The 16,558-nt window shown below is 31.1% G+C and overlaps 6 protein-coding genes and 1 long non-coding RNA gene across 9 annotated transcripts; 5 read left to right on the forward strand and 2 right to left on the reverse strand.

The window, feature by feature from the left end:
- The first annotated feature begins 95 nt into the window (after positions 1–95).
- LOC105735208 (uncharacterized) lies at positions 96–2,438 on the forward strand. Its single transcript, XM_086909899.1, has 3 exons — positions 96–902; positions 1,017–1,223; positions 1,302–2,438. The coding sequence occupies exons 2-3, from the start codon at positions 1,221–1,223 to the stop codon at positions 1,659–1,661; spliced, it is 363 nt and encodes a 120-aa protein (XP_086766025.1). The 5' UTR covers positions 96–902; positions 1,017–1,220; the 3' UTR covers positions 1,662–2,438.
- Positions 2,439–3,878: 1,440 nt separating this feature from the next.
- On the forward strand, positions 3,879–6,589 carry LOC100868124 (uncharacterized). Of its 2 annotated transcripts, XM_012485379.3 has the most exons (6): positions 3,895–4,057; positions 4,408–4,662; positions 5,032–5,193; positions 5,407–5,787; positions 5,941–6,112; positions 6,273–6,589. In XM_012485379.3, the coding sequence occupies exons 1-6, from the start codon at positions 4,037–4,039 to the stop codon at positions 6,308–6,310; spliced, it is 1,029 nt and encodes a 342-aa protein (XP_012340833.2). In that variant the 5' UTR covers positions 3,895–4,036; the 3' UTR covers positions 6,311–6,589. The 2 variants fall into 2 exon arrangements, with proteins under 2 accessions (XP_012340832.2, XP_012340833.2); XM_012485378.3 differs by having other exon boundaries at positions 3,879–4,057; positions 5,941–6,589.
- Positions 6,393–6,770, reverse strand: LOC147657327 (uncharacterized). The gene is made up of 2 exons (XR_015292520.1): positions 6,618–6,770; positions 6,393–6,513 (listed from the first exon to the last, which is right to left on the reverse strand). It is a non-coding gene; the product is annotated as an uncharacterized LOC147657327 (long non-coding RNA).
- A 1,595-nt stretch (positions 6,771–8,365) lies between these two features.
- On the forward strand, positions 8,366–10,504 carry LOC100865109 (uncharacterized). Its single transcript, XM_003693024.4, has 3 exons — positions 8,366–8,514; positions 9,036–9,392; positions 9,513–10,504. Exons 1-3 carry the CDS (start codon positions 8,497–8,499, stop codon positions 9,801–9,803), a joined length of 666 nt encoding a protein of 221 aa, XP_003693072.3. The 5' UTR covers positions 8,366–8,496; the 3' UTR covers positions 9,804–10,504.
- On the forward strand, positions 10,152–11,548 carry LOC100865227 (uncharacterized). Of its 2 annotated transcripts, XM_086909907.1 has the most exons (4): positions 10,152–10,500; positions 10,567–10,802; positions 10,931–11,090; positions 11,204–11,548. In XM_086909907.1, exons 2-4 carry the CDS (start codon positions 10,669–10,671, stop codon positions 11,411–11,413), a joined length of 504 nt encoding a protein of 167 aa, XP_086766033.1. In that variant the 5' UTR covers positions 10,152–10,500; positions 10,567–10,668; the 3' UTR covers positions 11,414–11,548. The 2 variants fall into 2 exon arrangements, with proteins under 2 accessions (XP_086766033.1, XP_086766032.1); XM_086909906.1 differs by having other exon boundaries at positions 10,165–10,802.
- A 53-nt stretch (positions 11,549–11,601) lies between these two features.
- On the reverse strand, positions 11,602–13,373 carry LOC100868004 (uncharacterized). The gene is made up of 3 exons (XM_086909905.1): positions 13,195–13,373; positions 12,883–13,076; positions 11,602–12,553 (listed from the first exon to the last, which is right to left on the reverse strand). The coding sequence occupies exons 2-3, from the start codon at positions 12,910–12,912 to the stop codon at positions 12,026–12,028; spliced, it is 558 nt and encodes a 185-aa protein (XP_086766031.1). The 5' UTR covers positions 12,913–13,076; positions 13,195–13,373; the 3' UTR covers positions 11,602–12,025.
- An 843-nt stretch (positions 13,374–14,216) lies between these two features.
- Positions 14,217–16,430, forward strand: Arpc1 (Actin-related protein 2/3 complex, subunit 1A). Its single transcript, XM_012485380.2, has 6 exons — positions 14,217–14,856; positions 14,926–15,186; positions 15,259–15,549; positions 15,650–15,828; positions 15,928–16,197; positions 16,269–16,430. Exons 1-6 carry the CDS (start codon positions 14,790–14,792, stop codon positions 16,305–16,307), a joined length of 1,107 nt encoding a protein of 368 aa, XP_012340834.2. The 5' UTR covers positions 14,217–14,789; the 3' UTR covers positions 16,308–16,430.
- The last annotated feature ends 128 nt before the right edge of the window (positions 16,431–16,558 follow it).

The raw sequence follows: 16,558 nt of genomic DNA on the forward strand, positions 1-16,558 counted from the left end.
TTTTCAACGGAGCACAACACTTTTTGTGAGACACGTTCCTTTTTCCCACATACAATAAATTATTATTCTCTGTTTCCTCGTGATTGATAAATAAAAAGAAGCTATATATTTATATATATATATATATACTAATAGATCGACTCGATTGGAATTCTCTAAAAATTTCTATCAGTTTCTTAACTTTCTTTCTACATAGAATCATTGCTTTCTATTATTCTCATTTGGAATTATATTATTCATCTTTTTATTATTATTCTTTGTTTCGAATATAATATTTATTATAATGAAAAATAGGAGAAATGTTACGTAACATTTTACTAATTTTTATTAATAATCGTTCACTATATTTCGTATACTTTCTATAATATTGCATAATATTTCATCTTTCTAATATCTCTTTTTAATCTCTAATGAAAGATAAACGGAAGATACGATGAATCACAAAATTCACGTTCAAACGTGATTTTCGAGTAATACGAAAGCTTCGCGGAAAGTGAAAAATTTCTTATTTAATACAATTCTTTAATACAATTTCCCATTCTAATAATAAACGATCATCCTAACAATTGTGTCGAATTGATTCTAAACAAAAATATACATATTTCGTATCGAGAATGAGTTTACAATGATTCGTTGCACAATTTCAATTATAATCGTGTCACAATCACCTTCTGCAAACGCAAAAATGAATCATAGCGCAATAAAGGGGGATCGTTAATCGAACATCAAACATTTTTCTACGTAGCAGGTGTGCCAAACTGCAAGGAATAATCATCTATGTTTGATCAAGATTCGCACGAGCAATTGGTTGTTGATCTACGTCACCCTTCTCACCCGCGTTCGAAGGACTCGTGATAGAAAAAACGTGATAGAAGATGCATCGATATATCGTGATTTACCAGGTCAGTTATCACTTACCACAAAACGTCATTGTACGATTAGCATGGGCCCGTTTGACGTCATTATTTCATATAAATGCCGCAAGAATGCATTGTCGGGGCACAAACTTGTTACAGAGCTGTTTCGAGCAGATTTGGTGACTTTTTCGTTCAGGATCAAGAGAATCGAGCTGAAAATACGCGAAGTTTGTTTTTTTTTTTCTTTGTCGAGTTAAAGATAATTCTTAAAGCATTCTCTTTTTGAAAAACGTGTTGTGAAGCTGCTTAAAAATTGTAAGATTGATCTTCGACTTCGAGGGAAGGCTTTACCGATTTAATAAGATGGTAAGATCACGTCGAGAATACGTAAGAATTTGTACAAGGAAAAACAAAAAAATAAAATTCTATATTTTCTTTTTTCAGAGGTCGATCGTAACTGTCTATCTTCTGGTTCTTCTTGGCTGCTGCGCCGCATTTCCGGTCAAACCGGAAGACAATAGCAGTCCACTCATTACCAATCCAATTTTTCTCCAAGAACCAATTAATCTTGGAAACAAGGCTCAAGATAACTCATCTCCAGTGGCGTACATACTTTTTCTGAGCAAATTGGATGGATCGGAAAGAAAATTCGATGGCATTTCGATCGAGAAACGCAACGTGGAGGAAAATGAAGACCTCGAATCGGCAGCTGGTACTTACGCTCTTCGACCACTCTTCGTCTATCGACAACAAGTGGCGTACAGGCAACGGCTTAGGAACAGCCGCCAAGGAAATGGTTTCTGAATGACGTTAACGACGTTGTTTTTATAATGTTGACAACTTAATGCAATGAAAAGGCAGGCGATTTGAAAGTTAACGAAACTCAGATGATTCTTAAACGAATATTTATTAATGAATATTTATGAATGAAGAGAAAAGAGATGTTTTCATAGAAAGGATCAAATGATCTTTAAAAAATAGAAATTTGAAAGATTTAAGTTTCTTGAAAATTATCAATTTTCGAAGATGAACTTCGTATTATTATTTCTTTTTTTTTTTTATTATTAAGAAACTTGATAAAAAATCATCACTATGAAAATCATCAAAGATCGATGAGATAGATTTAGTCTTTAAGAAGACTGACTCTGAGTTAACTTGCTAATGAATAAATATAAATAGTGGAGTTGTTAATTGGATCACAAACACGTGATCAACATCATCTCTATGAGTATCATTTCTATTCAAAAAAATAAAAACATCTGATATTTCTGTCTAATGATTTGTGGGATCCAAAATTTTACGCTATTTTTTGCAAGATAAAATCTTAGTTTATAATATATAATTTTAGATTATTATCTGTTAATATCAAACTTATTAAATCAAATCTTTAGCTTTAAAGAAAAACTGCCAACCAAAATAAATGTAATAAATGTAAAAATAATATTAAGTTAAGTGTATTATTTACAATATTATTAATTGTGTTATTTTTGTGATATAATTTTTTTATATTTCCTTGTTATTAATATCGAATAAATGCCTTGTAATGATCTAATACTCAATAAATTTCATTTTTCTTGTGTACACACATTTATTTATTGTAAATAACCATTAATTACATAAATGTTGCCAATCATTAATATTTTTAAAATTTTCAAAAAGAAGGTATTATTTAGATTTATCCAGGGAATACAGGAATCCTTATAAAATGGTGAGAAGGTTCTCTTTCATAACTGGACCAATATCTTTTGTCGAAAGAGGGCTCCCGATACCAAGGAGGATACAATCCACTTCTATCTTCAGATTCGTCTGAGAATCTTGTATTCCGTTGTTCTCTATCTTCAACGTCTGTAGAAGAATCTGTTTCCGCAGGATCAAGTTCTTTAGAAGATTCGAATTCGTTCGAATTTTCATTTGTCGAAGTTTCTTCTACCAAAATTTCACACTCATTGTATATACATTCATCTGTAGTTGTTCCCGTTTGTTGATTAAAATCAACAGAAGTATTATCCTGGAAGAATTTTCTGGATCATTATCTTCTTCATTATCTCGTCTAATACGACTCCAAGGTTCGAAAACAGAATTTTGCATTGATTTTTCAAGTATGACTGACACCTTTTCCCCTTCTTCTTCTTCTTCTTCGTCCGTTTCATTTCCAGCGTGTTCAATTTGCTCCAACTTCTTGTCCACAGATTTTGTAGTATCGATAACAGATAGTTCCGACGTTGAAGATAAGACATATTCTTTGCAACATGTTTCGGAAACTGATCTGTCTTCTTCCAAAGAAGATGATGGTTCTTTTTTTAAAATGTCATACATTGTATCGTTATTACTTTTCACGAGATAAGAAGAATTATGATTTGCTGCATTCAAAACAGTATCTGAAGATGGTATCGAAGAAGTTTCTATTTCCAAATTTCTGCATTCATGTAGCTGAAGAATTTGTAACAAGGTGATCAAGATGGAGAAACGTATAAAGTATTCCATATTCTTTATCATCACTGGTAAACTTTTCAAATTATTGAAATCGTGTTACAAATTGATTTTTTTCAATTCATCAACAACGATACGAATTGGTCAAATAGTGATAAGAAACTAAGAAAGCAGAAAATAATATTCCTTCTTTTATAGTTTTAGCAGTAACCGCTAAAATGATCGCTAAACATCCCAATATTATTAACAACTTACTAACTGTGAAATTACTGTTGAAATAATTTCAATGATCCAAAATATTATGTGTTAAATGATATATAATATTGTGCTGTGTCGAAAATACAATGTATACGAAGAAGAAATTTTTAAATCGACGCTTTCTTCGTTATATAATATTATTTATTGTCCCAATTTAATACAATACTTAATCATAGCATATTTCGTGATGGGGAGGGGAAAAAAAAACAACAATTGATTTTCGAATAACGTGAAAGGTGGATCAAGGAAGGAACAATAAATGAGAAATTAAATTCAAAGCGACAGGTTCAAGGTCCAAAGTGATGTACCGCAAGTTTGATACTCACGTCTGTTAGCAGGCCAACGATAATTCTTTGGTACCTAAGTATAAAATACGAACGAACCGTTATTATTAGTCAGAGTTGAAAAGACGTTGCTAAAGTTTTCATCAGAGGAAAAAAAAATATAAGAAACTTAAAAAAGATCCAGGAAGATTTCGTATAATAACAACGATGAAGCAATATTACAAAGGGGTATATATATATATATATGTATATGTATATTCATGTATAAATTAAAATTAAGATATATAGCGCATAAGTGCAATATTGCGCAATATATCTTTAAATGAAACTTTAAATCTTTCCATAACTGTAAAATATTATAACTTTATATAAGATCTTTGAACTTTATAACATTGCAAGACAAATTATTCTCTGTAAATTAAAAAAAAAGTAAAATATAAAAAATTAGAATATTGCGCAGTATATTCCTTTTTTATTATTTATAAAACTCGTGTTTCTTTAAAAATAATAAGAAATAAGCATCGCGATAGAATTTAATTTTTCTTCCTTATTTTGATTAATTTTGTTATTCTTCGCAGGTGATCGTGTTACAATTTGCTCTTTGCTTGATCCTAATTCTTCATGGAAAGGGTTCAACAGGGAAACCTTTGACTCCTGACGATGTGGAAGGTTTACTTCCACCCGATCCACGCGACAAGAATGAAACGATAGCAGCCGTTGTTCAGGATCCAGTTGTCCAAGATGCTGTGCACCACGCGGTCAGCAATGGATCCTTAAACGGATTGGTGATCAAAAAGCATGTTTTCATAATGCCGGCTACCAATCCCAATTTGGTTTGTAAACAAGGAATATTACGTGTTGCAATTTTAATTTTAACTTGATTTTTAACACCGAAAATTAAATGTTTGGGATAAGTAGACAAAATATTTACATCGAAAATTAACGAATTTTAACTATCTTACATTAATTATTCGAAATATTTTAGCCTTCACGATTTCGAACGAGAGATTTGTAAAATTATGAAGTGTGAAACAGCGACATGCATTGAATGTTCTGGAATCTTACCGCGTTACTAATTAAAATTAACAATTTTTCACACGTGTTAAATCAACTTTTTAATTTTCCTACCATAATAATTATTTAAAATTTTTATCATATTAATCTTGTGTCATTTTTTTTTTGTTTACTACACTATCATCAAGATACTTTCCAAACGTGAACATCTTCTGGTCGTTCCTACCGAGAACTTGCAAGATGTAAAAAAAAATATTACCGAGGCCAAAGAAGCAGAGACTCAAACTCGAGAATCTTTGCCAGAAAATCAAGCAATCTTCGAGGACGATGAGAGTCGATACTTGTCAGAGGTAAAGGATAATAATTTAACGTAGACGTTCCATACCATCGATTATTTGGACAAATCTTCTATTTCTCTTCCATTGATGTACGTAAAATATGTATATGTATTTCACCGAATAATTCATTGAATAGGTATTTTACAATAATTATTTAACAATTTTATTACGGCTTGGGGAAAAAATTATTTCTCTCAAATACATATTTATCTCCTCGATTTCCAGGGAAATGAAAACGGCTTGAAAGAAAATGAAGACGGGTCCTTGCCAAGCGTGGACCAATCGTCGAATGAAAAACGGAAAAGCGGGACGGAATTCTTGAGAAACAAGCTCACACGGGAGGTTTCGTTACCGCAAGATTCTTCCTCGATGAAAGTAGCCGTCCCTATTGTCGCGGTCATTGATCCCTCGAACGCTGAAAAGGGCCACGTGAAAAGTCCCATCGTGGCCGTTTTGCCTCATCGCGTTAAGGGCGGCGAATTGAACGATCAAATTCAATTCCTAAAGGATAACGGCGAAAAGATTCAGAAAAAGGCTCAAGACTACGTCGATCAGAGCTCGTTAACCATCACCCCCAATTATTGGAGATTTTCAACGCCATCCGAGGTAAAATTTCATAATCCGTGAAATATATATATATATATTTTTGAATAATTCGAAAGAAGTAAGAGAAGAAAAGTACCAGAAGACAATGATATTTTGAAAATTAAAGAAAGGATAATTGTTTTTTTTTTTTTTTCTCTCCATTTTCCATTTCAGATCGTCGCTTCATCGCCGGTGTACAGCAACGATCCAGCCCCATCTTACGCGGATCAAGGAGCTTCGAGTTTAACCACGAATGAAATGTTTCTGCCGCCGTTAATCGTATCGCAGTGGGAAATGCTCGCGCCATCTGTACAGGACGATCGAACGGATTACTCAGGAGAAACAGGTGACATGGATGTAGCTGAAGATATTATATTTAGACCTCTGTTTAGATACCGACAGGAAACGCAGCAGCGGTCTAAATACTATGACGAAAGCAATCGAAGATATAGTTACACACCGTATCGAAACTATGACAACTATTATCCGAGACGCTCTTTTTACAGACCTCAGTCCTACAACGATTATTAACGATGTGGATTAGAACGAGGAAAGAGAAACGTGACTTATGTTTGGAAAGCCGTTGAGAAAAAAAAAAAAAAAAAAAAGAAAAAAGGAAGAAGAAATTCTGGTGTAACACGTTTTATTGCATGATTTCTTATTGTATATTATATATATATATATATTCTCCTTGAATCGATGATGAATAAAGTTTTGTTTGTTTCGATGTACTTATAATTGTAGATTCTAAAAAAGGAAGAAAATTAATTGTATTTATTTCTCAAGTGAATATAAATAAAAAATTGGAAACTATTAATAGAAATATCATGAAATGGCTTAAGAATGATTACCTTAGGAACGTAGTGAATTATGACAAGGTCGTCAAGAAGTGAAGAATTCATTGGTAGCACGATTGTATTCGAAATACACGCTGTTAAATATTGTTTATTTCCTTAAGGAGGGATTTGCATTGATCCATCCATTCGTTCGATTTATTGATCAATATTTAAACGATATTATATAAATCTATCTTAACATATCATAAATTTAAAAATAGGATGAGCGTCATTATTTGCTTCGAAAATTAATTGGAATTACATTAAAGATAAAAAAGAGTTAGTCGATGCTGACATTTGACTTAAGAAGCTTGTAAGAAAATAAAACATATATATACGTATATCATTTCTTATACACATTTTATATCCATTTCTTCAATAAGATTGAAGAATTTATTATTTCAAAGAAGTTTAAAATGTGATAAGCAATAATTATGTCGTCATAATTCCAAGTATTTGTACGAATTATAATGAATAATGTGAAAATTTAAGAGAAAAAAAATATTCTAAAATATCAATTTTCGAGTTCTCTCGAATAATTATCATTCATAATAATTATAATTACATTCAACGAATATTCATAAACTAAACTTTTCTACGAATAAGTCTCAATAGTTAAACTCATAGATCTCTTAATTAATGCAGTGCTAATACGTGTTAGGCTAAATAGTTAGTCACATATTTCTTCTTAAAGTAATTATATTAAATTAGAATGCACGTGTATAAATTTGAATTTATATTAATTAATCTTACTATTACTCTGCAAAATTTTGTATTTTCATTATATGTATAGTATAATATACATTGAAATATTACATATGAAATATTAAACAAAATATTATTTTGTTTCCCTTGCCTATCGTTCGTAAATAGAAGGGGAAAAAATCAAGTTCCAGAAATTCGACTTGTGGGTATGATTGTGAGTAAACGTTTAACACCTATGAAACAGTTTCTGACTGCATTGAGAAGAACGTTCGTGAAATTCTTCGTACTAATGCATAAGATAAATGGAGTTCCTTTGAAAAGAATTCTCAAGGTGTGAAATAAGGGTTTATCTTTGAAATTTGCAAAATAACGGGAGGAAAGGGGTGATTTTCCGAGAATGTGAATTGGAAAAATACATTTTTGGAAAAAGGTAAGAAACGATGTTTCGAAGATTTGAACATTACAATTTAATTCTTTCATTTCATCGAGATTTGACCGATGCGTTTAATCATTAATATAGAACAGTCAGCAATGATGAATAATATTTGTTACGTAATTTATTTTTTTTTCTTACGTATTAACACAATTGGAAGAACTTTTTAAATAATTATTTTTACTTTCTACTAAACGAGCGAAATAAAAAAAGCCAAAAATAAAAAGATAAGAAAGGGGGAGGGATGAAAAAATAAATCGTGAAATTCGCACGACGATAAAAGAGACTTGGATCGTTCAAGAATGCGACAATACGTCGTAGTCGAGTAAAAGAAAAGAATTACAAACGATACCGCTATCGGAATTACGCGGAATGAGAGGTCGAGAGGCAAGAAAGGTCAAGACGAGAAAAAGTGTTCAAGGTGTTCGAGCTTTCTCATCGCGTTTGGAAGGATAAAAGAAACAAGAGGATCCTCGTTGCGTTCCTTTTTCTCCCCGAGGATCGGTCGTGAAGGTGACTCACTTCTAAAGTGGAAGTTTTGATTACTACACCTTCCTCTTTCTGGTGGCTGTGTGGTGGTGAGTTGTGCTAGCGGTTTAATCGAGTTCCTCGAGATTGCAAACCCGCCACGTACTATATAACCGATGCTCGGTCAATCGATTCTCTCAATCGTAATCTCTCTCTTCGTGTCGCCAACAACGCCTTTTCTGTTCTCACTTTCGAAATATCGGGCGGAGAGACGTTGATCCTTGCGCCATGTGGGCTACACTCGCGGTAAGGGAGAATCTTTCCATGTAAAAATCCGCTGTTCGTTATTGTTGATCCGTATATTTTAATAATATCAGAATTTATTAACGTTGATGCAACGATGTTTCTCGATGAATAAAAAATATATCGTGTATGCAATTTGATTATTATTATAATAATGGAATAATGGCGATTTATCATTCCCTAATAGTGATAATTACGTTTAATATCGTTAAGTAATTTTTTTAATAATATTAATATTATTCGAAAAGAATAAGAAACGATTAATATCGTTCTAACTGCGATACGAATGTATATTATTTAAGAAAAATTATATCTATAAACTATCAACTTCTTCATTACGAAAAATATAAGATTATGCAAATAATACGCAATAGGAAGTGGTCAATCTCTTTCAAGCTCGATAACGATTATCTTAAAACCACGATACACACGTACTTTTCTTAAATATTTATCAAATCAAAGGATCGTGTTCTATCTATCTTTCTCCTTTTTTTTTTATATATATTTTGAATCTTTTTCTACAGATTGGTTGCCTGATAACAAGCTTCGGTTTCAACGCCGCGGAAAGATCGTTGAACTCGAACTCATTCTTGAAACAATCGGATCCTATTCTATCGAGATTAAGAAATTTGGAAGACGTGCCAGCCAGGCTTTCACGAATATTCGAGAAAAACGGTCGTATTAGGAGATTGCGCGTGGAGAATCAGCATGGATTCGATGGGAAAGTGGAAAAGATTAACATCAATTCCGAGGAGGATCTTCCTGGAATTCGGGCATACGGTGTGGAGAAGGAAAAATTGTTAAATAACGGCCACATCGAGAAATCGGTACAGCGAGAGATTATGAGAAACGTTGAGGATGATTCTAGGGTTGCTCGTTCGGTACGCGAAAAAATATTTTTGAAAACAAATTTTATCAAGATAATTTAGGACGTTAAACGAAAGAGCGTTTAATACTTTAATTTCCCAATGCAAATAATAAAATTCCACATGAAATTACAGATTGAAGCATACGGGAAAACGAAGGAGCGTGTGGAGACGAACGGCTCTATAGAGCGAGGGCATCGGTCGGAAATCCATCAGTCTCGAAGAAATCCAAGATCGATCGAGGAAGAGATGAAACGGGACGGCGTTAAGAAGGAGGTGGAAGATCTGGAAGGTCAAGACTCGAAAGTGTTCAGACCGTTGTTCGTGTACAGGCAACAGGTGGCCAGGAGGAATCATTGGGTGAAAAATTATGGTTTCCCGGTCGGCGTGAAAGTCTCTTGTGAAAATCGAGCGCTAATTTTCTGAGCTGAGATCTCTTTCGACTCTTATCCGCTTCGTTTCGATCGGTTGGAAATCGGTTGCACGTGTCGCGATAAAGGTTTAATAAAGCGTAGAAACGTAGGAATCATTGGCTGAGAAAAATGGATGTTTGCACGCACAACAAAGTCCTTGAAGTCGACTAATTATCATAATAATTAACCGATTGAGTCAGCGTCAACTTTGTGCCATAAAAGAAGAAAGCGGTTGTTGAGGATTGGAGGAGGATGATGACAGTGAGGATGATGTTAAGTGCCTACGTACTTGGTGATTGAAAGCGCGATAAGTGGACGATGAAGGCAAGCAGAGAATTTTATCGTTTTTGAAATACCAAATAGTATTATAATTAGTGTATAATGGTAGAACATATTACCAGTAGGGTGAACAATTTGTATGATTAAATGAAAATATCTTTGCGATCTTGAACGTTAAATCAAACCTTTTTTTTTTTTATTATTATTTTTCTTCTATTTTGTATTCTATATACTTCTCTTATGAGAAGAGAATACACGACACGTATGGTGTATGCATACCTATTGTCGTATAAAACGACAATTGTTACAAGTGTTACGATTTAATTTTGTAGAAAAAAAAAAAAAAAAAAAAAAGAAAGAAAAAAAACTAGTTTTTAAGGAATTATTTTTTCACCGTATATAGAATAGAAATTAAATGAAAACATCTGATGGTAAGCAATTTTTTTTATTCATCCAATTTTATATAATGTCCAATTTGTCTAATTTGACAAATTTAGAATGAGATGGATCGATCAGAGATATTTCTACATTGATTGCATTTTATCAAAAAACAGTTGCCTTTTAAGAAATTTTTTTTACACTCAATTTACCTGAATATCATGTTTACCATGCATGGTATAAGAAAAACATCTATTACACTGTTAACCAATAAATGTCAAATAGACAATAAAAACGGCAACGAAGTAGTCGAAGTGAAAAAAGAAGGAAGAAAAACAGAAAATACAGAGAGCAAGTAAGTGTTTAATAAATGTACATTATTTATTATAAAATTAATATATAAATATGAAAATGAATCAAATCGGATATAACAGCTATGATGATAAAACGTGTATATATATATATATATATATTATTTTACAGAAAATCTAGCAAAAAAAAATCGCCAATTTTTTATTCATTATCGTTGATCGTGTTGCATGCTCTGGACGCAATTCTTTTAATCATTCTTTTACCATTCATAATCTGGCAATGGATTTCCGCTAACGATCGTTTAAAGATCATTCTGAAAGCCGTTGTAGAAGTATTTCACTTTCATTTAATCATTAATTTTCGAAATCTTCTTAAGATCTTTCTCAATTAATTATAAATACATGTCGTATTCATTGAAATTTTTCTGATACATCATCGCTTTAGGTTACGTTAGAATTAATTATGTGGGTGATTTTCGCTGGAGTATCAGTTCTTATGACTATGACATTCGTTATGGAAGATCTTTATTACGGAAGAAACGACCAGGAGAAATTGACAAACCAATTGAACATGCAAAACGAATCAATGTTGAACGTCAATGAAATGCCAAATTTGTTAAAAGAACAAGAGAAAGTGAAAACTGTTGAGAATTGAGATCGATCGATTTTTACTTTTTATTTCTTTGTCCTATTATTTTTTTATTATTTATTTTATTGGTTTTCAAATGAAGTTTTCTGTATCTAACTTTTTGTATCCTTTTAAAGAAAAATACAATTTTTTACTCGTAAATATGGTAGTTTCGTTCAATGCGATTTATATAGGGAAAAATATTAACATTCGAATAAATTGAATAAAAATATTTTATTTTCCGAATAGAACATATATGCATGCTTCTTTACTTACATCAATTTATTACAATTGGTACGTACTTCAATATATTGTAATATAGATATATATATATATATAATATAATAGTATTAGACGTATCGATTAAAATAAAACAAAAAATTTATATTTATGTAAATAATTTTTAATATTCTTCAAACAACGAAATTACAAGTCTCCTCCCTCCCCCCCCCCTCTCTCTCTCTCTCTCTCTTTTAAATAAACAATAGGATAAAATAAAATAAACATTATCTCTCGTTTAATATGAAGAGAAAGTTCGTGAACAAAGTTAGATTTACTTTTGCATGACGAAATCCAAAAAATATATGTTCGACAGACATTGGACGCCTAATCGCCCAAAGACAAAATATTATTACACCTTTAAAATTTTTGAACAGAGAATTCTTCATTACCGGGTACTGGCAAAGATTCTTCTTCTTTTTCCAAGAACGATGGCTCCATCAACGGTAATTTTACATTTGTATTTTCGTGAATCACTGGGATTTCCATATTTTCGCGTAACAAAAATGCATCGAGTGATTGTTGTTGTAAATTAAAAGGTGAGATATTTTTGTTGTCCGATAATAATAACGAACCTAAAATTTCCTCGGAGATAAATTTGGTGATGGGCGAATTCAATAAATCGAGAACGTCGCTCTTTTGAACGCGAACGGTTAAAGCTTCGATTTGAGTGGATAACATACGCAAAATGGCAAGTTTGATAGTTTTGATTGCCTCGAATTTGGATAATCCGATCTCAAACGTGGTATCTATAAGTTTGTCGTCCACGAGCTTTGATATACTTCTTTCGTGTATGGTATTAGCAGATTTTAATTGTTTCTCGCCGATGGTATGATCGTTGGGCCGTGCCAGAGTATATGTGCCTGATAATGCCATCGTGAGAAAGGCCTGAAAAAATTTGAAGCAAAAATATTATAAAGAAATTATTGGTAAAGAACGCATATAGCTATACTTTGGATGATGAAATAATAATAATTGGATGAAAATTAATATTTTCTTTGAAATAAGATAACTATTAAAATTATATTTTTTTTTTCAATTTATATTTTCTAATTGATGCTTTGGGTATAATTTATTATTAAGATTAATATTTTTAAACAACAATTATAATTTGGATTTTCTCCTTATCCTTTCTTCCTTCTTTCGAATTTCTATAATCTTTAATAAAAAAAAAAAAAAAATATTTGCTACATAGGTAAGAACGAATTGGAACTTACGAAAAGAACGAATGCACTTGATACCTTCATGGTGTATATCCACGAATATAACTTGAATGACTTCTAGTGGAACTTGACTCCTTATATATACATGTCAGACCTAATGACCTAACATTAGGATTTTTGTCCTTTAGGATATTTTCGATGCATAAATATATGAACTTTCATCTTGATTGCAATATCCATTATGTGATCTAAAAGTTCATTGAATTCGTGATTATCTTTTTAATAATTTAGATATTAGATTACTAAATATTTAAACGTTAATTAAAATACATATACAACATGCATTAAAAATTTAAATAATAATACCTAAAAATGTAACAGTTTAAAGAAATATAATAATAAAAAGCATAAAATATGAATAGAAGATAATAAAAGATAAATAAAAAGAATTTATGCGTTTTTTACAAAAATAATTTTTTGTTTTCTGTCGCAAATAATATACATGTATATATAAGATATTATAGAAAAAGCGACAAAATAAAGACAAGGAAAACAAATAGTAAAAAAAAGAATAAAAAATAGTATAATTAATTGCGCCATCTCTTGAATATTCTTAGAAGTATATCTTTAGTATTTAATCAAGAGATGGCGCTAATAGTTGATTCTTACCCTATCTTATCTTTCTTCCATTTTTTTGCTTTTTATTTATATTTCATTTGTGGCACTCTGAAGATGGCGCTGATTTCAATATTTTGTAGCAATTACGTTTGAGAAAGCGTAATAAAAGACTGATATCACTTGTATAGATACTTTTTTTTCACAGGATACTGCAATACGGAACATGCACGCATATATTGAACTTTTTTTTTTTATTTTTTTCTTTTATTCTTAAATTTATTACTAATATAACTATATATAATATATATATATATATTATATTTAGAAAATTACTAGCTTAATTGTGTATGAAATTTAGAAAATTATTTGTATTAAAACTAGGGACTTTTGTGACTAAAACATCGAGTACAATGAGAATGCTACACTTTTTACTATCCTTCTTTCATTATTTGTTCTCCTTGTTTAAATTATTGATTAAAAATTTTAATAGGATTTATTGAATTTAATTATTACTATTTAATTATTATACATATGTGTGTATATGTATTTCTGAGAAGTTAGAACAAATTTATATTATATTATAATTGATCGATATAATAAATTATATTTGTAAAATATACATATATTTATTAAATAAAATATAAGTTACATTATGTTATATATAAAAGACAACAATTGTAAAATGTATAAATGTATTTTAATAATTTTTTATATGATATCACTATGTATATCACTAAATTCAAAATTCAAATTTACTAGTAAATTTTAATAGAGGTCGCTTTGATAAAAAAATAACATATACTATTTCCCATCTGAAATAACGTAGTTTGATAGCTTTAAAGTGTGTCATGATAATTCGTTATTTGTAGATGAACTGTCTGTTCTAGTGTACTTATAATGAATATTGTGTGATATATTATTGATTATAAGTTCAAGAAATTCGTGTTGACTGACCAGAGTCCACGAATTTCTGACGTACTTTTTATAAGTATGTTTTCTCGATGTTCAATATAGTAATTTGCGTATAGTTCTGTAATGATAGAGAAGGAAAAGAGAAAAAAAGAAAAGGAAGGGAAAGGAAGAGTAAAAAAAAAAAAGTGCATTTTGTTTAGAGCCTATTAGTGAACTTATTAGAAGTTCTTTCTAACAGGCTCGTGTATCAGACATTGTGATAGTGAGAGATGATTAGTGAGAATTATTTTGAGAATTGTATTTGGTGTGCATCCCTCTAGTGGCGAATATAGGAGGGTCACCACACATTAATACGCGACCGCACCCGTCTCTATGTGTGGTGATTCATAGATATAATATTTATCGAATTTTACGCCAAAACTAAATGCAAAATGACAGAGGTTCACAATTTAGGCGTTGATGCCATTAGTTGTCATGCTTGGAATAAAGATAGAAAAGGTTTGACTTTCATTTCATGCAACACAATTCCTTTGCCAATCAATGAACAGTCTTGATATGTTTTTACAGAGGTGGCAATCTGTCCAAATAATAATGAAATTCAAGTTTACAAACGAACGTCAAGCGGTTGGAAATTGTTACAAAACTTGCAGGAACATGATATGCATGTCATGGGTATTGATTGGGCACCAAATACCAATCGAATAGTAACATGTTCTGCTGATAAAAATGCATATGTTTGGACACAAGAAGGAGATGGGAAATGGAATCCAGCATGGGTGCTTTTAAGAATAAATCGAGCAGCAACTTGTGTAAAATGGTCTCCATTAGGTATAATATTAATTAATTATCAATTTATTATAATATTTGAATAAGCGTAAAATCCATTTTCTTTTTTTATAGAAAATAAATTTGCTGTTGGATCTGGAGGTAGAGTAATAGCTGTTTGTTATTTTGTGTCTGAGAATAATTGGTGGCAGTGCAAGCATATAAAACGCCCATTGAGATCCACCGTAACTACAGTCGATTGGCATCCAGACAATAAAGTTCTAGTTGCTGGGTCCACTGATTATAAAGTTCGTATATTTAGTGCATTCATTAGTGATATGGAAGATGCACCTGGTAACGGTCCTTGGGGTCATAGCAATACTTTAGGAACATTACTCGCTGAATTCCAAAATACTCCTAATGGAGGTAAAGAAAAATATCTTTATTAAGAACATTAGTAAAAATCTTTTTATTATGTTTGTTAATCGTTTTTTCTTTTTTTTTTTTTTTTTTTTTTTGCATTTAGGAGGTTGGATACACTCTGTTGCATTTAGTCCTTGTGGTAATAAAATTTGTTGGGTAGCACACAATTCATCGATTTGCATTGCAGATGCTACTAAAGGAAATGCAGTTATACGATTGTATACAGAGCATTTGCCATTTTTAAGTTGTGTATGGATGGGGTCCAATTCCATTGTTGCTGTGGTATTTATTTATATTTTTTTATATTTAGTAAATAATGATTGATAATTTTTATTACGTATTACAATAAATATTAAATATAATTTAATTGGATTTTTTTAGGGACATAGTTGTATGCCTATGTTATATTCCATAGACGACCATGGTCAACTATATTTTGTATCAAAACTAGATAATACGCAAAAAAAAGAAGCTGCCGGTTTGTCTGCCATGCGTAAATTTCAATCGTTAGATCGCCAAGCGAGAACCGATACGAATGACAATGCCTTGGATAGTATTCATCAAAATACAATTAATTGTGTACGCAAAGTATCGGATAACGAATTTAGCACGAGTGGTTTAGACGGTCAATTGGTAGTTTGGGATCTTAAGGTAAACCTCAATATTTTCCATTTACAATCAATAAAAACATATCGTCAAATTAATCTGATTGTTTAATTTAGCTTCTGGAAAATTCCATTGCTGGTCTCAAGATATCATAGGTAAAAATCTTTTTTTTTATATTGAAGGAAGACGGAATCAAAGGAAGATATTACATCCGAAGAAAAGATGTATAAATGTTAAATCTGAAACGAAAAGAAAGAAATATACAATTTCTCATTAAATAATATAATTATATCAATTATTCCTACATAAAATACATTATATTTTTAGCTAAATACATGTTGACACGTGTATAAGTTGAATTAATATAATTCCTTTGCCTCGCATCCACAATTCTATCAATTTAAAT

Source organism: Apis florea, unplaced genomic scaffold, assembly GCF_048593485.1.
Source record: "Apis florea isolate Af1SG1 unplaced genomic scaffold, ASM4859348v1 contig_3170_pilon, whole genome shotgun sequence".
NCBI lineage: Eukaryota > Metazoa > Arthropoda > Insecta > Hymenoptera > Apidae > Apis > Apis florea.